Source organism: Talaromyces proteolyticus, assembly GCF_021365285.1.
Source record: "Talaromyces proteolyticus strain PMI_201 chromosome Unknown BGW36scaffold_12, whole genome shotgun sequence".
In the NCBI taxonomy this organism is placed as follows: Eukaryota; Fungi; Ascomycota; class Eurotiomycetes; order Eurotiales; family Trichocomaceae; genus Talaromyces; species Talaromyces proteolyticus.
The window spans coordinates 585805-608203 of record NW_025764288.1 but is presented as its reverse complement, the minus strand read 5'-3'; the positions used below and the strand labels follow the sequence as shown (position 1 = coordinate 608203).

Sequence of the window (22399 nt, the reverse complement as noted above, 5' to 3'; positions counted from 1 at the left end):
ATTGATAGTCATAGAATTCAAATCTCATTAAATCGTCTATTTAATTCCTTGGAATCTATTGTAATGCATAGGCTGGTGAACAATTCTTGATATTTGGAACAAGCAATTGATGGTGTCAGTCAGCTCTTTGTATATATGCTCCAGCTAGGTGCCTCCGTCGGTAGCATCATATTCCCCTAGAGAACTATTGGTTTTAAGACAAGAAATCGATCTGTTCGGAGTTTCTTCAAGATCGGTGAGCGTCTGATACATAGATTATAACAGCATCACTGTCTGCTCTTTGATATACCGCGCAGCCTATGGTCGAGTAATGGCCTCGTGGTTTGATGTGCGCCAATATTGGCAGCCTAGACACGTAATCGACCTCGTTCATCCTCACACAACTCTCGGAACACACGCCCTTTATTACCTTCCCAGCGACTGGTTGTAAGTAAGTCATCAAACTTTTTCAAACAAGAGACAACAGGCGGTGATCTCAAGTCTCCCATTTTGTCCCAAGGTTCTCCCGAAGGCACAAATTGGTTTTGTATTTGGAATACAGTAGATACAATATATGAATTTTCCTCTTATACATTTATTAGGCAGTGCTACTTGTCATTGGCAGCTAGTAGGATGCTTGCTTTTGAGGAGGGGTGAAGCGGTGTCAATATGAGGCTCACCTTTCTTGCTCAGCCTTCTTTGCTCACAGCTATACCATCATCCTACAATCCAGATCAAGATTACATTGTTTAGTTTCAAGTACCGGTAAATCCAAAATGATGACGGGTGTAGAGGCAATTGGTCTGCTTCTCGCCGTTCTCCTTCTGGTCGTCAATCAACTGGACAACTACGTTCAGAGCCTGCAGATACTAAAGCTTTTTCGCGGGCTCATCTACCGCTGTGAAATAAAAGGTTACCTCAGACGCGTTGAATCACAGAAAGCTCTACTGCTAAATAATCTGGAGCAATCCCTGGAAGGCGTCGTTGACTATGAAGACGAGCTCAGTGAGCTGATCAATAACCCTAGAAGCTCGATGTGGAGAGACCAGGTATTTCAGTCTAGAATAAAGAAATGAATGGGTCGCAATGACGAAGTCGAAGTCTTCATTAATGATTGAGGAACTCTCACTATTGCTTCAAGACCTTTGCCAGAAGCTAGTGCTAGACCCCAAGAATCAGGAAAACGTGAGTCTCGATATAGCCTACATCGTCTCAATGCAAATATATTTCTTGCTTTCTAACATGTTGTTCCTCACTTAGCTCGTACAGCCTCTCTCAAAAGACTTTGAACAGAAGATGACAAATTCTAGATATATATTCTCAAGGTCTATATATTTGGATCTGCTCAGCCGGGTTGAAGTTGCGAATGACACTCTACTGAAGCTTGTAGAGCAATCACGTTATGGTGAACCGTCTCGAAGGACGTTTTAGATATTAAAACGGCTCTCATGAAACAGAAACTTGCTCGAAAATACAGTCGAACTCTGCATGAGTCTTTTGTGAAAGGGAGGTGCTGGAATTGCAAGTGTATAGATGGACATCGTATTTGTTTTCGGTTCGACACACACCTCATCCTAGATACGACTGCCGCAGAGACCTTTAATCTAGCTGTTGGGTTGAGACACACAAGAAGTGCGGTTCCTCAAGAGATCTCATGGAATTTGAGGAACATCGAAGCCAAACCCGCCGTTACTTACCAGATAAAGAAAGAACATGGACCAATTCAGTGGGAATTCGGAATACACCATTGAGACCTAAGAAAGAAGTTCATTATACAATTATCCAGCCATTTTTGGAAGCTATTTCGCGGAAACACATTGATGATTCATCTATGTCTAACGAAATTGACGACCTTTGCTCTACTCTTTTTAGTGTTGAAACAGACAGCAGACAACTGATTGGGCATCTCTCCACTGAGTCAGATCCTAGTCATAAACATCATGTGTACTTGCTTAGGAGCTACTCTGCGACTCTAGACTAGAACCGCAGTCACCAGAAACTCTGCTCTCCAATTCTTGAAAACCGCTTAGCATCAACATCGAGAATACCTTTATTTCAAAAGGAAAGGCAGTCTGTATGTTACTACAAACTTGGCGTTTAGCATTTTCTACTACTGTGGGAATTAGTTGAATGTTCAATGAGGTGCTCAGTATATCCTTTTTGACAGAGGGAATCCGTCATTTACACAACCTTATCTTACATATCACGTTCGGAACGATGAAATACCGAGCTTTGTAGAGCCTTCCAGCCCGTTGATTCATAACAGTTTCCTATTCCCGCTGGGTCTCGTCCTCATTGAGCTTGAGCTTTGTCACACTTTAGAAGATTTACGCAGTCCACAGGACTACGATACACTTGACTCTGTCTCGGACCTCAAATCTGAGACACTTCATCTTCGGGGTGTCTATGATGAAAGCGGTGCAATGTACGGTGATGTGGTTGAGAAATGTTTGCTCTAGCCTATATTGCAAACCGCGGAGTTCGATAACGACGAGTTTCAAAGAGCAGGCTTTCGCGATTTTATAATTCCTCTCCTAGAAGACCTAAGGGCATCTGATGGACATATCCAAGAAAGTGCATGGGGAACATGATTACCACTGATACATACAGCTTGATGTGTAAGTAAAACATGCTAAGAATCCTCTGTCGTTTTGATAAAACACAACACCCCTTTCGAACCTACTCTTGGTTTCGTTCAAATGTTACTGTGAAGCAAGGTACATATGTAAAGTGGCATTTTCGAGCTTCCGACTCAGATGACTAGAATCTCTAGCCAAGGTTCTTGGTCATTTAAAGTCAATATTCTGAGATTTCAACAAACATCCAAAGCCAGGACTTAACGATTCCAACAAAAGAGTAGGCATTCATTTAATATGTATCAATAATAAGATATACATAGTTGTTCGCATTCAATATTCATTGTCTAATATCGATTATTGTTTGGGCCAACTGTCTAGTTACATCAGTTGACGTATAACCTTTAATGATATCAATAGCTAGACCATACCAAGTAGTATGACACATTCACTCGATCGCTCCTACTTCTTCTAGATATGCCGACTTTTCGACATGACGAAACTCTCTAGCGAGTTGAAGCGGCGACTGTCCGTTGCTGGTACGTTGATTGATGTCAACTCCTCCTTCAACAAGTGCCTTCACAGTATCTAACGGGATAGTCTCAGCACAAGCATAATGAAGTGCCGTGTGTCCGTCAACATCAACTCGATGCACATCCAAGCCTTGGGCAATTATGTCCCGTATAACATGGTCCAATCCAGCTATCGTTGCCAGATGTAAATACCCATCTTGGTAAACACGTGGTCGTTCAGTACCGGCGTATCGAGACCAAAGTTCTGGGACTTTATCGAGTCCCGTGCATTGCATGAAAAACATGGGGTCCACCGAGCTAGGACTTCCTGCACAACTTATATCAGGGTAGCTGTCGTGGTCAATGGGCCATCGCCAGGATAGAATCTTTAGAAGTTTGTGCTGCTCTTCCCCAAATATACGATCAAAGATGTCCGTAAGTGTTTTTGGTATCTTCGTCAAGCTTCGAATATGGCCGTCGAAATTATGGGCAGCATAGAATAAAATCGTACTTAAGCCATCCTCTGGGGGTAAATCAGCTATTAGATGCTGAAGACATAAAATAGCCAGTTGCTCATTTGCAACTTCAGTATCAGGGAGAAGAAAGTCTCGTATTTCTGAAGGGAGTGCTGTCGGTGAGTTTGTGACATATTCTTGTAAAGAAAAATGAACAGGTCGAACACGAGGCAAACGAAGGTTTGTGATGGTTAGAAGATTTTTTGTAACTTCCGTGAGAGTTTGCGCGTTATGAATAACCATCTCACTTCCAGAGTCTTTGAAATCCAAGGACACTGCATCCATGACCTGACCAGAGCTAAGCAACTTTTTGGCATGGAATGCCCAAAGGAAACAACGCTGTGCCAAAATCCTGCTTGCCTGAGGCTGCGCATTTATTTTCCGAAAGTATCCGAGGTAAGTTTCCGGTAATCCCGTTGGAAGCTCCTTCAGCTGTGACTTTATCATAGGCTCTGGGACTTGTACAAGGTCGTTCAACTGAAGGCTTGCCCAGAGAAAACTATCGCGACGAATCAGTGATAGGCATTAAAGAGGTCTGGTTGCTTCATTGACTCACACTCCCCCAGACTTTTCAATCAATGATTTTATGACTTCTTCTTGCAAGTCCGGAGAAATGTAGCTTAATTCATTCGTCACTCGATGTCGCACTACTTTCTCGAGGTCCGACTGGGTCCGAGACAAGCTTTCCACCTTCAAATATTTACAGCGAATGAAAGCTTGCTTAATGTCCCTTTCCCACCGACTTGTGACAAAGAACTTCACGTTTTCTTGCTGTGTATCTTCAGCACAAAGGAATCCCAAAAGCTGTCGGCGATGTCTTTCATCAAATTCATCGAGGCCATCAAAAACCACGAATACCTTTCCAATATGGCGTACACATTCTGTGAAAAGTAATTTCAGATCGTCGAATGTAGGCTGACGTGCATTCTTCTCCAACTTTTGGTAAAGTTCCAATACTCTGTGGGGAAGGACATCGATATTCCAACAAAGTTGCTTGACAAGCATAGACAACACTTGACTGGTTGATTGTTGCATGATTTTGTCTTCTCCTTTGAAATATGCATATGCTGTACATTCATCGTTCTTAGTTAAACTGTCAATAACCAGAGACCTGATATGCTCCTTTTAGTTTAATTCCTTGGTCAATATTGTGGCTTAGATAAACTTACGCCAAAATACTTTTGCCAGTACCAGCTAAATAGAATAGATTAGCTATGAAGGATATCACAATAGAACATCATACCTGGTCCATACACCCAAAGAAGGCCAGTATCTGCGTGAGATATCCAATTTGTATAATTCTTGTCCTCAAGCAGCCACAATCCAGTGTCTGATAGTCGTTTGCCGCGAATCTCTCTATGAGTCTCTTCAATATTTTCCTTACAGATCCATTCCAAAAATCGTTTCCTCTCTTTTTCTGAAATAAATCAGCAACATACTTAGACGTTATCCAGATCCCAAAACATACGAACGTTTAGCGAAGATTTCTTCTTCATTTCTTCATGGACAGCCAGAGTTGAGTTCATGGTCATTGCTGCGGATATCCTGTCCAGGTTCTCGGTATAATGCTTTAAATTGGATTGTATCTGGCCAAACTGCTCTTCGAACGGAGCCCACTGTACTTTTACTAACATGGATAGTCCATTTGAAGCTGCCGAAAGTCACTTTCATCATCTTTTTCATATAACATGGGAACATACCTTTCATATTCGTTTTGTTAAAAAAAGCTCGGCGCGCATGACGACAGAAGGCAAGAGTATTTGCATAAATCGCAACTAAGGTCTATCAAACTTAATTCCCGGTCTTGGACAGGCTCGAACCAGATCCTTACCGTATGCAAAAGTGGTTCTTTAGAATTGTTTTGAGTAAAAAGATCGAGTACCTTTAGCTGATCTGCAAGCCTTTCCAACATTTGTGTCAACTTTTCATAGTATTCGAAGTACTTCACGGCCACCTTTCTGACGTTAACAAAAATCGGCGAGGAAAACAAATGGCCAACAACATACATTGATGATAATTCGAACAACTCCGATGACTATGGAGCTGACATCTGGGTATGCCTGTATCCCAATTGTAACACCGGCCATCAATGTCTCGATTGCTCGAAGAAATTTCAATACCCCATCTGCACATTTCCTAGCAACAGACTGTTCCAGATGAGTCTTGTTCAAGTCCTCGGTTGTTATTTGCACCTTTAACGGCGATTTGAATTCCTGGAAACTCCAGGCAAGTTTTTCACTTTCACTGAGATCCTCCCAATGCATCTTCCATGCTTCGGCAAAGGCAGCATTGGTAGAGCAAGCGATAATCTGCTCTGTTTGCTCAGGGCCTAAATTGCGGAATGCCGAGGATGATTCATCCTCGTTTTGAGGCAATGAGTCTTTTTTTTTCGTCTTTTTTGTTTTGAATCTTTTGAGAAAAGACATGGTATATACTTCAAACAAATATACACCGCGGCGATTTCATCACATAAACCTCAATAGACACATTTAATTGACCAATAGATCCTTCATTCATGCATCATCTAAATTCTCCGAAACGACCGTGGTCAATGTTTAAACCCGATTTCGTAAGGATGTATAAATATGGTGAGAAAATTTGATGTTGTATTAGGAGAAAACTCCTGGAGGTCTCGAAGAAGATAGCCTTGGCCATTTTCGCGAGGCTGTGCCCAAGGCTGTTCGGCGCATAACGCTGAAATCGAGTGGATGATTGGGACGAAGACTCGGAAGCATAGAGCGGCTGATGGCCAATAGCTTAGGGGCTGCATTTACTAGCGCCGGTCCTTCCGGTGCATCACTGTTTCAATTTGGTCTCTGTGCTACAGACCTCCACTTTGCATTATTATTCTCTTTAATATGGATCGTCCAGTCAAAAGACAGCGAGTATCGGAGCATAAACAGGAAGATACTATTGTCGACCCTGCTACTGTAAACACAGAATCTCTAGCATCGCTCAGCAGGTCCATCACGCCGCCTTTAAGGCTTCGAGCGGGATCTCAACAACAGCCATCAAGGGATGTTCCAAGTATATTAGGCGCTGAACATTTTGAAACCCAATCGGTTTCCAAAATATATGATAATGAGGAATCCGATTCTTATGAGCGACAACCTCGCGTTCTACGTTCGCCTGTTCAGCTCAGTCATATTCGAGATCTACCTCACTCTTCGGGCAACAATGTCGACACAATCCAGTTACGGGACATCCTCGGGGATCCTTTGATCCGCGAATGCTGGCAATTCAACTATTGTTTCGACGTCGACTTTATTATGAGACAGTTCGACGAGGATGTCAGGAATATCGTGAAAGTCAAAATAGTTCATGGCTCATGGAAAAAGGATTCTCCCAACCGTATCGGAATTGACGTATGGAAATCATGTGCTGGCAGTAATGTTTTGCGCATTTATTAATGTTTATCAGGAAGCATGCACCCGCTATCCCAATACCGAAGCTATCACAGCTTATATGCCCGAGCCCTTTGGAACCCATCACTCCAAAATGATGGTCCTTCTCCGCCATGATGACCTAGCACAGTATGAATGAATCGCCATGTAGCCTCCCGAAGCCGTATTTGACTTGTTATGCAGGGTTATTATTCATACAGCCAACATGATCCCAGGTGACTGGGAAAATATGACTCAAGCTATTTGGCGATCGCCACTACTACCGCTAGCCTCGCCTGCAACAACTCTCAAAACTAAAGTGTCCCCTACATTCGGTAGTGGGGAGAGGTTCAAACGAGACTTGATTGCTTACCTCAACTGCTATGGAAGTAGGAAGACTGGCTCCCTCGTTTCCCAACTCAAGAAATGTGATTTCACATCTGTTCGTGCTGCATTGATAGCAAGTGTGCCTTCAAAGGAGAAGCTTTGCAACATAGATTCGACAAAATCGACGATATGGGGCTGGCCTGCATTGAAAGATACAATCCGTCAAGTTCCACTCAAGTCTACAGAGGGTAACTCAAATCCACATATTGTTATACAAGTATGCCACACATTGTTGCACATGAGATTTTATTTACTAACCAGTTTAGGTTTCGTCGATCGCTACTCTAGGACAGACGGATAAATGGCTAAAAGAAGCCTTGTTCTCTTCATTAAGTCCGGTATCAGCCTCATCTTCGCCGGGTATATCAGACAAAACGAAATATTCAATCATATTTCCCACGCCAGACGAAATCCGAAGGTCTTTACATGGTTACGCCTCAGGAGGCTCCATCCATATGAAGCTGCAAAGTGCTGCTCAGAAGAGACAGCTTCAATACCTACGCCCATTTTTCTGTCACTGGGCTGGCGATCAAGACAATCCCACCAATGTTCGCAACGCCACGCTGCCCAAGCGAGAAGCGGGTCGTCGGCGTGCAGCACCACATATTAAAACCTACATCCGGTTCTCGGATCAGACTACAATGGATCGCATTGACTGGGCCATGGTGACCTCCGCAAACCTCTCAACACAGGCCTGGGGTTCAACGGTGAACGCAAATGGAGAAGTGCGAGTATGCAGCTGGGAGATTGGGGTCATTCTATGGCCAGGGCTGATTGCCGACAATCCCAAGAATACAGCTCGCAACAACCATGCGGAGATGATACCCTGCTTCAAGAAAGATACTCCAATCTGGTCTTCTTCTATCGACAGCGATGTCCCGCTTGTGGGTTTTAGAATGCCTTATGATCTACCGTTAACGCCGTATAATGCGCACGATGTGCCTTGGTGCGCGACGACAAGTCATCTAGAGCCGGACTGGTTAGGGCAGACCTGGACGGTGTGAAGCACCTTTCAAGACTGATTTGGCTCAGGTTGGCAGCGCATTATTTCAGTCCGATAAATTCGAATTCGCTGAATCCGACTGACAGATTTTGTATTGTGTATTACAGCGTCTGGAGTAGATCTTCTTCTACCCATGTAGAATAGTGTACTACAGTAGAACAAGAAATACCCATGACATTAATATCTTGAAAACGAGCAGAGTTCTCGTATAGTTTATTCACCGAATATCAAACAATAGAATTGTCCGTCCGCTCAAAGCAACCGAAGTTCAATTCTGGCATCACTATAATATTCTAAACCAAAGCAAAGCGATGGACTCAAACTGACTTAAGATGGTTTCGCAATCAAGGCTTTTCCTCTCTATACCTTCATCTATTCTTATTTTTCATATTTCTCCTTTAGTGCGTTCGCGAGATCGATATATTGCTTCTTCGCGTCGTCGACGGGAATATCCTTCACGTCGCCCCAAGCTCGATACTTCGCCTTGCCCTATAAATTGAAATTTACAGTTAGCGTCTAGTTTTCTTCCTTAAACTATTTCAGAAAGTCCGATGTTGGGATGAACTGAACACATCCGGAATAAAAAAATGCGAAAGAGAAAGCCGGAATAGCACACGTACCTTGAAATCAAACGTCCCGGGTGCAGTGGCTGTCGCATAATCGTTGCCTGATCCCTGCTTGAAAAAACCGTAGGCCTAAGAAACAAAGTAATTGTTACTCAAAAATATTTTCCTTTTGAGCTAGCCCATCATATCCATGTAACAAAGCTATTCAACACCGATTTTGTGTATTTACCTTCAGCTTCTCCTCGTTGTTGGGTTTGTCTGCCCTAACAAGGCCCTCGATAATGGCGGCGGCCTTGTTGAAATCTTCTTCGGAGACCTTTTGGATATCTTCTTCGGAGGCCTTTTGGAGATCTTCTTCGGAGACCTTTTGGAGATCTTCTTCGGAGGCTTTTTGGAAATCTTCTTCGGAGGCCATCTTAATGGGTGAGTTGTATATATATAAATATATATATAATAAGATGTATATGAGTGTTGAGGTAACTAAAAACGAATAAAACTAACCGTCAGCCAAACATTCATCAGACGAAAGACCCGATCACAACAACAGACGACGAGAAGAGGGGTAGCAAAAAGGATTTAAGCATTGCGATGAAATCCATCGCACTCAACCGTTCCCTGCTGCACGCGATGCGCCGCTCACAATAGAGGATAAAACAAATCTCAACTTACTCAGAAATAGCCCGAATAATATCGAGTCCTCCCGCCGTTTCCGTGAAATGTGAATGTCAGGACGAAAGGTTGAGATGATGGGGAGGGGAGGGCAAGTGGGCCCGTGTTTATAGTTCTCATTAGTTAAGCTAAAATGGCCTCGACGTAATAGAAGGCAGACGATAGTGGGGAACAGTGATCACATGGATGGTGACAATTGAATTGTTTATGCAGCCCCAACGGTTGGTACTGCCGATAATTGGTTGGGATTCTGAATAGTCTGGAAGAGGCCACTTGATAAGGTCACATAGAATTAGATGAAAGGAGAATATGTGGCTATAATTCACAAAATATAGACAATTAATTTACAATATGCACATAAAAAAGGTAATAATAATCATAACACGCAGGACGTTGATGATGATAATATAAGAAGGAAGAAGCAAACACCAGACCAAATGCTTTTGCTGCGGATGCGAAAATCAAAACTCCTAGTCTCCAATCCCACGTCAAGTTTAGGAGATATTGCCTCAGTAATCAACAGCCCAGCCGTTTTTGTCAAGAAAGTCTTCACATGCTGCCTTGAGCGAGTAGTTGGGTCGCAAGTCCTTGACTGTCATGGGTGCGCGAGTCACCGGGTCAGCTGCGGCATGTTCCAGATACTTCATAATTCCAATGCGATCGAAGCTGTGTCCGGAGACGGTCATGACAGGGTCGTGCATGACTTCAAAGGTAATATTATCGACAAGATAATCGGGGACAACCTTTTAACCCAGTCAGCTAAATCGTTCACTCCCGACAATACCAGTCAAACAAACCCGTTCCTGTATCTCACCACCAGAAGCACTCTTAAAAGCATCCCGTACGTGCTGAATCCTCTTCGCCGCTTCTTCTCGGCGTGCCTTCTGGTCCTCATTAAACCCGATTTCCCCAATCTCGCCGTTGTCCAGCTGTGCTCTGAGCTCTCTTAATTCCTTCTCCAGATCGGCTTCTATGAGTTTCTCGACACTCGCCAACGTATCATTCATCTCCCGAAGCCGCGCCGTCTCCTTAGCTGCCCAGATCTGCTGCTTTGCGCGGAGGACGATCTTCGATAGGTTTTCTGACTGCGCGTTCTTGGTGTTGAGGCTAGCTCGGTAGCCGTCAATGGCGACATCGTATGCGGCCTGGGGACGTTGGAGTTCGAGTAATGCCTGGGCGAGGTAGAGGGAGCTCTTTAGGCTCGCGGCGGCCTTAGGACCGCCGTTCAGCTGGATCGCGATACGGGCGTCTTGTTCAGCACCAGACCATTTTTCCAGACGAAGCCGTGTGACTGCGCGATTCGTGAAGAAGGTTGGTTCTTTCGGGTTCTTCTGGATGCTGCGGCGAGTCATGTCAGATTCGTGTATGTGTGTAGTAATAACGTTAGACCTACGCTTGCGAAAACATCTCCTCGGCGCCGACATAGTCGGCTTCTTTGAAGAGCTGGTTGCCCTTTTCCTTCAGCTCGAACGACATATTGGCGACAGCGAATTGACTTTCATGCGATACTTTGGACGAATTCAGATAACGTGCACTGAATAGCTATCGCATGAGGAAAGTGGTTGTGTAAGCAGTGGTTGTGTAAGCAGTGGTTGTGATCAGGGAAATTGCGGCTGGTCTAGTAGACGATATGATAGGAATCTCCAAATCATAAGGGATGAACCGATGGAATTGTCAAGATCAATCAAATTAGAAGCTGTGCAGCTTGGATTAGTTGCGCGTAGTGCCGATGAGGGAAGGGCTCGTCCAGCTGCCCTCAGGGTTGTCTATCGCTTTATCGCTACAGATATCTGCAGTGCAGCGATTAAGACAACTTGCTCAAGTATAATTAATAGTGGTACTGAAACATATATACAACAAGAAGAAAAAGCAAGCTCGAAACAGCTGTTTGTGACTCTAAACAGAGGAGTTTGTCAGAAAGCGACTGTCGAAAGGCATCGATCTCAGTGGAATGGTTTGCCCGCCGAGCCAATCAGCTTGCACTTTGTCCTGTCCTCAGAATAACACTAGAATAATATTATTGTTGCTGGTAACATACACCAAGTCATTATTCAACGTCGTCTTTTAGTAACAAGATAGCCAAAAATGTATATTTTGTTGGAAGATGGATGTCTATGTCTGTCTAAAGAAACCGTCTTCGGTAAAAACAGGACGACGAAAACGTGCCAAGTATATCATCACAAATGAAATCCCACAGCTTCCTGCCAGCAGGCAGCCTCAAATGTTTTCCTATTTGACGCTGCTGTTGTTGGTGGTGAACAAAACAAATAGGTATATCATATCATTTCGCATTGATCAATGTCTCAAAACTCCCAATTGTCAGTCAAGAAATCAGGGCGTGTCGTGCGGGTGGCGGATCCGCCTTGGGGGCAAGAACGAGATAGTCGTCGCCATTCATCCATCACCAGACCGACTCCATCAAGTCATCCGTCGACAGAAGCCTATGTTATGCGCAAGTCTAGGCACTGTTGAGCTTTTTCTCGTAGTCGCTGATGGCCTGCACCTTGGCGGCCGAGGCGCTCTTAGGGTCGAAGCGGTAGGTGAGCCAGTCCAGGGCGAGCTTCTTGGCCAGCTCAATGCCGACGACACGCTGGCCGAAGCACAGCACCTGGGCGTCGTTGCTTAGGATGGAGCGCTCGACGGAGAAGGGGTCGTGGGCAGTGACGGCACGGATACCAGGCACCTTGTTCGCTGCGATGGCGACACCGAGCCCGGTTCCGCAGATGAATAACCCACGGTCCGCCTTGCCCTCCGCAATCAGCTTTGCGCCCTCAACAGCGGGGTGCGGGTAGGCGGTCTTGTCAGATGTCGAGGTGACACCGACGTCGACGACGGACTCGACGAGAGGGCTCTTCTCGAGGAGCTGCTTGATGGCGATCTTGTAGTCGTAGCCGGCGTCGTCGCCAGCCATGACAATGCGGAGAGGCTTGGGGTCCGACATGGTGGTGGATGTAGTACGAGGGTATATACAATTGGTTACGAATAGATAGAGCAGTAGCACTGTCAGATAGTATACAGAAGAGGCAGACGAGGACACGCGAGGCCTTTATATACGCTGCTGCTGGCTACCACCGCTCCTTCCTTCCTCGTCCTCCTTCCTGCTGGCTCCCCTCCTTCCTCGCCGGCCTTCGCTCCCCCACAGCGCGTGAGAATACCAAGAATCGCCCGGTTGGCACAAACCTGTTTCTGTTCTCTATTGTAATTCGCCTGCCCCCGTAATTACCCCTTTCCTGTGGATTCGCAGTGTCTCCACCGGCTGCTGTCATGGCTGAGAATCAAAAAAGGACACCATCAACCATCCAAATTATCTCCTGGTGGAGGCGCTGGCACTGGCGTCATCGAACATGACTAGCTGCATGGCTGGGGACTCCACCGATGTTCGGGTCGTTTAGGACGCATCAGAAGGCAACACCTTCTGGGATGTTTGGAGAATGGCGAAATACTACGTGGATAATAAAAATAATACCGCAGGAAAAGCATGTGAAGATCGACCTCACACGTTCGCCGCAGCCTACATTTACCACCACCGCACAGCCGCCGCGCATCATCAACATTGAGCTGCGGCCGACAGACGGAACACACCTATACCGAACGAAAGGATAACTACCTATCAATGTCCTCCTTTGTTCGCAAGGATCCGGCTCGGCCTTTTCGACCTGCTGCGACTCAGCCAGACGACGAGGTGTGCGGCATTTCCTAATGTGGACCTCCCGGCACAGGGTCTCGACGAATGAATACTGAAATACCAAGGCCAGAACCAGACGTTGGGCTCGCAACTGGAGCCCCGCCAATATCTTCATTTTCAGGAGGGGAACTGTTGTGCTAGACTCGGGCGACCGGTGAATCCCAGGCCGCAACGAGACAGGCGGAGGACAGTCAACCGAGCGCAACTCAGTCGTCTTTGCATAATTCAATATTGTGCAGTCTCGTACAGGCCCGAGATGAATCTGTAAATATCGGACTGTGGTGTCGGTGCGTCTCCGCGTTGTTAGCCGGCTAAAGGCAAGCCACACGGGGTGGGCGCCGATGCTTGCAGCCTGGCAAACTTTAAGCTATACATCAATCTCTCTATCTCCAACGACACCTGTTCCTGGAGCCTCTCTTTGTAGCAGAGCCAGAGCACTCCATTTTCGAAAATCGACCCTTCTGCCCCGGTTTTACCCCAGCATTTTACTCCAGTACTCCGTACGGAGCATACATGGAAAAGTGGTGCTGAAGACGATCAGATCGTCCCTCCTTCAGAAAAGCGGGCCTGAAAGGAGTCAACCCCGCCATCGTGGAGCATCACCGCCAAAGTGCTAGCATATGCCTCGCTATCTTTCAACAATCTTGCTCAATACAACACGTCCTCCTTTTGCAGATTGGAGTTCCCTGTTCAATCTCGAGCTGGGTTCCTATCAGAATCAATCGGCGCCGTCTCATAGCCCTACCAGTGACATCATTGTGGATCGCCAGCCTATCCCTGCCAATTTCAAAGCTGCCGTTTTTCTCCGACCGGGATATTACGACGACGTGAGATTTTCAGAAAAGGCCTCTCGACGAGAAGTAGTATTGAGCAAGAAAATAGCCCAAAAGAACACCAGGCTAGACCCAAAATGGCTGGCGCTGCAGTGACATATCCCGTGCTACCGGAGAAGCTTTTGATCATCTCACTGAAGATGTACTTCACGCCATTGCGCACTCTGCAATATCTCCGCGATCTGCTAGACCCAAAGAATGAGATTGTCGTGGCAAAAAATCGCTCGAAGCTTCTTCTAGCCCTGATTCCCGATTTTTTGACCGTCTACCCATCCGCTGAAATCATTCGTGACTGGGCGGCGAAACTGCCCAAGGAGCTTAATGAATCAAGCTTGCCACCTCCGTTTTTACTCGGTGGCCAGGACGCCTTTTGGGAGCCTCTAGGCGCTTACACCGGTGAGGTGTCGCCTCAGGCTCTTGGCGAGGTCGGCGCTTCGATCGTGGAGTTGGGACATGCAGAGCGACGCTCTATCTTTGGGGAGACAGATGAGATCACAGCCAAAAAGGCAGCAGCAGCTTCAGCGCAAGGTTTGATTCCTCTCGTGTGCATTGGAGAAATAAGCGCACCCGGGGAGGTTGCATCCCAGGCTGTTGGATTGGCCGTCCGTGAATGCGATGTTCAGATTCAAGCAGTCTTGAAGACGCTTCCTGCTCATGCCCCGGTCATCTTCGCCTATGAGCCCGTATGGGCAATCGGCCAGCCGCAGCCTGCAGGAGTCGACCATGTCTCTGCCGTCGTAGCTGGTATTCGCAATGCAATTGGAAAACGAGAAGGCGATGTCAGAGTATTGTATGGCGGCAGTGCCGGACCAGGTCTCTGGAGCCAGGGGGGCCTTGGCAAGGCTGTCGACGGTATGTTCCTGGGACGATTCGCTCACCAAGTCGAGGGAGTCCGCAAAGTCGTCAGGGAGGTCGAGGAAACCCTAATTTAAATACCCAACCCCGCCACAAAACAACACTCATCTTGGAACAAATAGAAATAGATATCATGTGAAAATTGATAATGACGCGAATACATAATACATAATTACACCGATTTTTCATCCAACTTGCGTCTATTTTTTTTCCCTTTCCTCTCGAAGTTCCTTCTTCACTCGCGTGACTGTCCCTGACCCACCATACGTGATAGCCGTATACATCATGGCCACAGACGCACCAGCATCAAGAGCCGCCTGAGCCTGCTTACCGGTAGTAATCCCACCAGACGCGAAAATCGTCTTCGGCGAGCCCTCCGCCGCGAACTTGTCCTTGTATCGCGACACCAACGCTACCGTACGCTCGAAAAGCTGGGGACCCGAGTAGCCGCCAGTCTCGGTGAGCGTCTGCTGCTCCTTTATCGGGAGCACGTACCCTTTAGGCAGCGGACTCGGCCGATGATTCGTCGTATTCCCAACTATAACCCCGTCCACGCCAGACTCGCGAACCGCGTGACAGATGCCGTCCACTTGCTCGTCTGAATCCTCGTCAGGGCTGACTTTGACCATCACAAACGGCTTGGATTTGCGGTCAATACCCCTCGCTGCGCCTACAACACCTTTCAGGATCTCCGTCAAAGGTCCCGCGGCTTGCAGGCCGCGCAGGCCAGGGGTGTTGGGGCTAGAGACATTGACCACTACTATGTCAGCGTATGGCGCAAGCCGGTCTACACAGTACACATAATCCCGGGTTACGGCGGCAATGTCAGACTCTGGGGTAAGTTTATTTTTGGCAACTTGCACAGCAAGAAGCTTGCCATCGAGTAGACTCCCAGGGGGGACGCCAGCTTCGCCATTCAGCACACGCTGCTCGCCGGCGTCATGCTCACCGAAACCATGGGCAAAGGCGAAATCGCGGACGCGTTTTTGTAATACTTCGGCCATGTGATCGGCGCCCTTGGAGTTAAGTCCATAACGGTTTATCATTGCGGCTTGCGACACCAAGCGAAAAACACGGGGCTTTGGGTTTCCATCTTGCGGGAGAGGTGTTGTGCCTCCGACTTCGACAACTGCAGGTCCTAGCGCGAAGAGGGGGTCTGGGATGTCGGCGTGTTTGTCTAGTCCGCCTGAGATACCGATGGGGTTTGAGAGCGTGTATCCAAAGACCTGTTGGGGGGTGGGCGCAGAAATTAGACCTCAACCAACATATCTCGCTAGCGGGAGATTGGATAGCATACCTGCGTCTCTAGCTTTCCATCGCGGTCAGGTGTATCTCGTTCTCGTGGGTGCAAGCCGAGCTTGTATAACTCTTTGAGCGCAACAACGCCCGCGTGATGCGCATCCTCTGCGTCTGGGTAAACCCACCGAACGAGTGGCACAATAACATATCGATGCACACTCGCTCGGGTATCTGTGACATAAAAGTAGCCACCTAAAAGCACCAATACGAGGGAAGCGCGAAACACGTATTTGCCGAAGGCATTCTTAGTGCGCTTTGCCGTGGCCGCCGGCGGTGTCATGGGGGTCGCGGTAGATGCGAGTCGTTTACCCGAATGCCATAAACTCCAATTGTTTCCTCGTACTGAACAGGTTCTTTGACAACTGACAAGACCGGACGTGGGAAATGCGACACCCCTCAGTCGAAGGGGCCGGAGGGTGGAGCTTGCTGCCATTTCTTGAAGATTGTGTGTTGTATCAACAGCTAGAGATCAGCCAGGGGCTATTCCAGGTTTAGAAGCCTAGTCAATTTGGTGCCATTATTAATAAATTCCCAGCTATGAATGATTTAACGTAGACCGTTTGTTGGAGTCACTTACCTTTTTCTTCTCGTAACTTTCCCTTGCAAACTGCGGTCAAGGGAGTATCGTGACGATAACAGCCGGCCTATCGCTAATTCCCAAGCCAATTGACCAACTCGTATGCACGAGAGTCCGAAAACTTAAGCTTGCCAAGTCAATCACAAGCTGTTCGTGATCTTGTTCGTGTTGGAGAAGGTGCGAGCCCACCAAGGGCGGTGAGGATTTTGCCGCGCCGCCAGCAACATTCTCCCACGCAGCCAATCACGTCCGCTTTTTCCGTCTATATTTATCCTGCACAACCCTTTCATCCCCTTCATTTCTTCCTAGTTCTAGCAGGGTCCAACCTATTTAGCATAACTCCTGCATAATTTGGACTTGTATTCTGCCATCACCGTCACTATCACTTATTTATACAACTTCAAACCGCACTAACGAGGAGCGAGGCGCAGGCTCGTATTCGTGAAGCCCTCAATATGAACTACACCGTTAGAACCGAGCTAGGCCCCCAAAGAGTCGACGATCTAATTTACTTTTGGTCGCCGGGGACTGTAACTTGGCAGATGCCAGCTGAAACTACTGCTAACTCCGGGCCTGTCGGCTGCGTTGTGACCGACCATGTTCGTTAGTTTACCAAGTTGAGACCAATTGTGAAAAGAAGCATATTCGGGTGCTGCGGGATGGATATAGATATATGCCGGTTTATGCTGAAGAGATGGAAATGGGGCTTTCCAGCTATTGTGATTTCATAGATTGGCTAATGTCATACTCTTGAGACTTGTCTGTTGTCCTCACAACTTTCCAATTCTTACTTCATTAACTATTCATCACCAGATGGACAAAAATGGAAGTCCTCAACGAGATCTTCGAGTTCGTTTCTAACGGTGGACATGAACTGAAACTGTCTGGAGGCGGCTCCATCCAGCCAGAGCCTGTTGTTGTCGTCTCAGACATGGGCTTGAACGAGCAGCTCGGCCCAACCTCTCATAGATTCGACCAAAGGCCGGTCTATCGACGATTCGATATCTACAGAGATGTCAGTATAAGACCACCCCCTTCAACCAGTAGCGTTGCTAATATGTCCGAAGAGCCCCCTGACATTCGACGTAACCGCATCCTCCATCCGAGTCTGTCCGGCTGGGGGGACAGCGGAGTTTTCTAGTCCAGCGTTTTACAGCCGACAACTGCTATCTCATGGTCCACCACATGATGTACCCAGCCCCTTCCAACTCTATGTCGACAACTCGCCGCGCAATGCTTCGAACCGGTTCTCTGCCATACCAATACCTGATATGGTGTCCCAAGTCCAGTTTCAGAGAAGAGACGTTACTCTTTCCATGGACTGTTTCATTGCCCAGGCAAACATCTATGAGTCACGGACGATATCCTCAAATCTCCAATATTACCCATACCAAGCACAGCAAAGATTAGTGGGGTCTGTCGTCATACGCCGGGAATCGTGGAAACGCAGATACCGAGTCGATATAGCTCGATACCGTGAGGGAGGCGGGACACCCATGGTACACATTCTTTACTGGAAAGGCTCGATGTCAGCAAAGTCTGCCGTACTAGGAGACAAGGGGAATTCAAACACCGATCTCAAGCTCGTGACAGCTAGCAACCCATCTAGGGTCGTTGCAGTCTGGAATAGCGGAAACGAAAGTCAACGGGGCGCAATGGGAAGTTTGAGTATCTATGAGAGCATTGATTTCAACGAGGAAGGGATACTTGTTGAACTAATCACCAGCTGTCTGGCTGTTGTAACAGCAGAGCGGACTTCGTCCTCTGGATTACTGGATTGGCTTGCAATATGAGATGCGACTAGGGTATATCGAGTTTTTTTGTTCTCGTCGAAAGCATGCATTTTCGGGGTTCTGTACAATAGTGCTATAGGGTTTTTTCTTGCATATTGGTATCGTTCTTTCAATGAAAAAGTTTTCTTATCCTTGCTTTGTTCTCTTTTTCTGCCCGATAAATGGGGATTCGATTGCCTCTCCGACACAAGTCATGTATAGCAGGGAATGAATGTGTGGCTAGACCGAGAAGCCCCTTTTCTTAACCTCAACAACAAAGAATGATCTGTCCCTTCCATTCACATGAAATAGGACTGTCGGGCACAATAAAACTAGTGGATATTAATTTTCATGTGTTGGTCCGCAAGTTCATTGCTGGCTCCGGTTAATCCGTAGGTAGCAATTGGGTGCATGCTTACGAGCCAGGGATTGTGCTTGCAACTAGTGACAGTCAAAAACAGCCCACATTATTTCTTTGACTCACAAGGAAACACCTGTTCCACCACCCGGTCTCCTGTACTTGGTCATGTTTTACCTGTCGTCAACCTATCGAGTCTTTTCCATCTCTCCCCTATATTCCAGACTAGCCTCGCAAAGATAGGATTAGGCTGGATAAGAATTTCCACCTAGCAAAAACACATAACCAATCAAATGGCCTAGTTATAACCCAGTTATTATTGCAGGACCTGTTTTGTAAGCTCACGACTTTCATGTGACGTTCTAATCGTATTACCTAAAGCACATGCAGCACTGGGTTCTGCAGTTTTCTTTCCATTTCTACCCGATAGAGATATACTGAACCTATTATTACACAGTCTGATATGAGATGGGCTTGGAAAAGCTAGTCTAATAGACTAGCTTTTTTCTACACTCTGATTTGCTAGAATCCACGAAGAAAATAATGAAACGATCATGAGGATACGGGCATAATTGGAATTATGGTCTCACCCTATTACTACTCCAAAGGAAGGTTTTGTATAACATAAAAACTCATCATATCAGATGGTAATGCGCATGGCCGTCCCAACAGCCTTTTTTGGAATTGGGCTTGTTTGACAAAATGAATAGCAAGACTGAAATTTGAACTCGATTGACAAACTTCCATCCAAGTGAACAGAGTCCAGATCAATTAATTTGAACATGTCGTCATGTCGCGCGGGACAAGGTTTCTGCTTCCGAGTAAGCACTAATGGGTAGCGATTCAATATAATGCATAATTCAATGCAAAGGAACTACCTAGATTTGATTTAAGCAGGACGAGGTCAAAAAGAGCTATTGTCTCAAGCGTCACCGTGGCTGCAGCCTATACACTCTAAAATGCCCCAACTCTGACGCCAAGAACAACCCTTTTTCATGTGAACTGATAGTCGTCACGGGTCGACTCGCTCGACGTTCTTATTGATTAATGAATGATCGTCATGATTATCTCTTCCGATAAAATAGTCCGCGAAATATATTCTCGATCGATTACAGGAGTATCTCGAGACTTGAGTTCTAATTTGCCAAGTTTCTTTCTAATTTTTCTTCCTGGGTATTGCTGTTGTGGCAGGAATACAGAGCTTCACAAGCTTCAGGATAAGGGTGGACCACGACTATGCTGTGAGAATAAATGTGGCAGGCGAGGCCAGCGTGCCGACAGCTGTCAAACAGATGGCTGAAGTTCCGGGGGTGGATTGGATGACTTGAGCAATAATGCCGGCATCAGGAACACCACGCAAGGTGGAGTGATGGGCATGTGAGTTGATCACTTCCTTCCCACTACAACCAATTAAGTTGATTCGTATTTACAGTTTCTATTCGTCGTAGATCCAGCCAATAGAACGAGACCTTCTATGAATGTTTGTGCTGTACGGACGTACACATCGTCTATCTGATGACAGCAGCGTTCCTATCTTTGTGGAGAAAGGAAATGACAAAAAGGTACCCAAGACGTAGTCAACATGTAAGGGTCCGAGCTTAGCTTCTTCATACCTACTGGATCTACACTTTAGTGCAGACGTCCCCCGCTAGGTCTTCAGCAATGTGGTTCATGGCGGTGACTAGCGAGCCGACACCGGGGTATGTCATCCACGATCGTAATCAATATGCATGCGGTGGAAACTTAGTATCCCTTCCTTCTTTGAAGATAATTCAAATTGCCAACACCTTTGTCTAGTGCTACAAATGGACTGGAATAACAAGAGCAAAAGTCCGCTAGATATCTCACCAAATTTCTATTTCTCAATATCGGCATGCCCACCTGAACTCCTTTGACAAATCGAAATATAGTAGGGCGACATTACCGGGTATGTTCTTTACCCTTTTGGAACTTTTCTGCTCAAGTTTTCGTTGGATAATGATATGTGTATCTGGATTATCGGTATCAGCCAAAGTCTAAAATTGATACTGCTAGCAAGGTGACAGATAAATTATCTTTCTCGGTAAATCTAGCCATGTGTACGTAAACAAATGTAACAGATCCACAGCAGTAAGAACGAGAAGAGAAAAGGAGAAATCCTCTTTAGCATCAGCTTTGTATGGCTACTGGACGGCCCGGTGGTTCCTATTCCCCTAATGCACGTTGATGTAAGCTCTGTCTGATACATCTGCACTGCTGCGGTCTAACTTATAGATTAAGATTCATATTCTGTCAGCTAAGTTAGCTTGCCGCTTGCTTGAAGATGGGCTTCTATTAGTCCAGAGTTCAGACTGCCTGCCAGATTTGGATAGCTTTAGCTCTGCTGTCTCCAATCGGGAACCAGCAGTGAGCAAAGGCCTGTCCAACCAGATCAGCCTCTCAACTCTCGAGTCTTAGTTCTCAGACACTCAGCCTCTGTCTCTCTCCCGCCCTATAAGGACGCCAGCAGACCAGTTGACCATGACTCGACGTATGACGACACTAGGTAGGAGAGAGTAAAGCACGGTGGAGAACCAGTCTAATCAGGGAAGAGACGTCCCAATTTTTTGGGTTGATCCCGCTCGCGCACGCCTTCGAAAGTGTGACAAAGCTTCTGCTACCAAGTTCCAACACTATGACAGTCAATCATGCCAATCAGCGGCGAGGGCTGCAGGAGTACCACTCATCAGACAGATTAACTACGCTGTAAACAGCGGGCCATGGTGGGCACTAGACAGTGCGAATGTCGGACGAAGTCGGCTCCAATCAGCACCCCGGGCTTGCGAATCCGCTCTACAGAAAGTTCAGCAAGAACAATACTAGTAACTCCTAAGCGGCGCTCTAACAGAAGCCTGCAAACTCTCTCGATGGCCACTAGGCCACTAGGCCACTAGCGCGCGGATTTCCCGAGATTCGCGGGACTAGTTCTGGGCTAATAGTTGTAGCTGGGCCAATGGCTTGACGTAGACAGGTGAGAGATGGCGGATAGGATGGAGAGTTGGGTGGAGGAAGAGATCAATCGATGGAGAGGGAGGGAGAGGGAGAGAGAGATGGGGAATGCAAATAATATGTTGTTGCGGACCGCACCTTCCTGCTCTGCGCCACGGCCGCTCCTGTTACCTCTCTCCATCTGCCACCCCGGCCTCCCACACTAACTTAGACACGACCGTCTCTGCGGCAGTCACTCTCAATGCTCGCTGATTGGAGATTAACGTCCTCGATGGAGAAGCATACCAGAACAACAAAAAGCGACCCCCAAGCAGCGTCGGCCTGAGAATGGCCACAGCCCACCGCCTCTCGGCTCGGGGCGAATCGATGCATCGATCTCCAGCTACTGCAAGCTAGTTCTGCTCCTCTGTCGCCGCTCAGACTGTCCTCACCACACCGCAAACAACGTGGCTTTTCCAAGAGG

The 22399-nt window shown here is 46.8% G+C and overlaps 9 protein-coding genes across 9 annotated transcripts; 4 read left to right on the top strand and 5 right to left on the bottom strand.

Annotated features, from left to right (window-relative positions):
- Positions 1-755: 755 nt before the first annotated feature.
- On the top strand, positions 756-1410 carry BGW36DRAFT_431870 (uncharacterized protein; the record flags this gene model as incomplete). Its single annotated transcript, XM_046221047.1, has 3 exons — positions 756-1028; positions 1081-1164; positions 1240-1410. 3 exons carry the CDS (start codon positions 756-758, stop codon positions 1408-1410), a joined length of 528 nt encoding a protein of 175 aa, XP_046067413.1.
- Positions 1411-2703: 1293 nt separating this feature from the next.
- Positions 2704-6268, bottom strand: BGW36DRAFT_388130 (uncharacterized protein). The gene is made up of 9 exons (XM_046217197.1): positions 5589-6268; positions 5414-5536; positions 5283-5364; positions 5051-5233; positions 4826-4999; positions 4752-4776; positions 4139-4693; positions 2987-4081; positions 2704-2932 (listed from the first exon to the last, which is right to left on the bottom strand). Exons 1-8 carry the CDS (start codon positions 6006-6008, stop codon positions 3004-3006), a joined length of 2640 nt encoding a protein of 879 aa, XP_046067412.1. The 5' UTR covers positions 6009-6268; the 3' UTR covers positions 2704-2932; positions 2987-3003.
- Positions 6269-6440: 172 nt separating this feature from the next.
- On the top strand, positions 6441-8356 carry BGW36DRAFT_431868 (putative tyrosyl-DNA phosphodiesterase; the record flags this gene model as incomplete). The annotated part of the gene is made up of 4 exons (XM_046221046.1): positions 6441-6947; positions 7003-7115; positions 7170-7569; positions 7619-8356. 4 exons carry the CDS (start codon positions 6441-6443, stop codon positions 8354-8356), a joined length of 1758 nt encoding a protein of 585 aa, XP_046067411.1.
- Positions 8357-8733: 377 nt separating this feature from the next.
- Positions 8734-9336, bottom strand: BGW36DRAFT_363651 (acyl CoA binding protein-domain-containing protein; the record flags this gene model as incomplete). Its single annotated transcript, XM_046214486.1, has 3 exons — positions 8734-8844; positions 8976-9050; positions 9151-9336. The coding sequence occupies 3 exons, from the start codon at positions 9334-9336 to the stop codon at positions 8734-8736; spliced, it is 372 nt and encodes a 123-aa protein (XP_046067410.1).
- A 391-nt stretch (positions 9337-9727) lies between these two features.
- BGW36DRAFT_388110 (putative U-box domain protein) lies at positions 9728-11510 on the bottom strand. Its single transcript, XM_046217196.1, has 3 exons — positions 10984-11510; positions 10388-10928; positions 9728-10333 (listed from the first exon to the last, which is right to left on the bottom strand). The coding sequence occupies exons 1-3, from the start codon at positions 11064-11066 to the stop codon at positions 10100-10102; spliced, it is 858 nt and encodes a 285-aa protein (XP_046067409.1). The 5' UTR covers positions 11067-11510; the 3' UTR covers positions 9728-10099.
- A 311-nt stretch (positions 11511-11821) lies between these two features.
- BGW36DRAFT_50689 (putative ribose-5-phosphate isomerase B) lies at positions 11822-12760 on the bottom strand. Its single transcript, XM_046222380.1, has one exon. It carries the CDS (start codon positions 12529-12531, stop codon positions 12049-12051), a length of 483 nt encoding a protein of 160 aa, XP_046067408.1. The 5' UTR covers positions 12532-12760; the 3' UTR covers positions 11822-12048.
- A 1425-nt stretch (positions 12761-14185) lies between these two features.
- On the top strand, positions 14186-15040 carry BGW36DRAFT_305577 (triosephosphate isomerase; the record flags this gene model as incomplete). The annotated part of the gene is made up of 1 exon (XM_046212082.1): positions 14186-15040. One exon carries the CDS (start codon positions 14186-14188, stop codon positions 15038-15040), a length of 855 nt encoding a protein of 284 aa, XP_046067407.1.
- A 61-nt stretch (positions 15041-15101) lies between these two features.
- BGW36DRAFT_50369 (putative dihydroorotate reductase pyre) lies at positions 15102-16876 on the bottom strand. Its single transcript, XM_046222379.1, has 3 exons — positions 16840-16876; positions 16261-16761; positions 15102-16189 (listed from the first exon to the last, which is right to left on the bottom strand). The coding sequence occupies exons 2-3, from the start codon at positions 16693-16695 to the stop codon at positions 15164-15166; spliced, it is 1461 nt and encodes a 486-aa protein (XP_046067406.1). The 5' UTR covers positions 16696-16761; positions 16840-16876; the 3' UTR covers positions 15102-15163.
- A 786-nt stretch (positions 16877-17662) lies between these two features.
- Positions 17663-18632, top strand: BGW36DRAFT_431862 (uncharacterized protein; the record flags this gene model as incomplete). Its single annotated transcript, XM_046221045.1, has 2 exons — positions 17663-17854; positions 17907-18632. The coding sequence occupies 2 exons, from the start codon at positions 17663-17665 to the stop codon at positions 18630-18632; spliced, it is 918 nt and encodes a 305-aa protein (XP_046067405.1).
- Positions 18633-22399: the final 3767 nt, after the last annotated feature.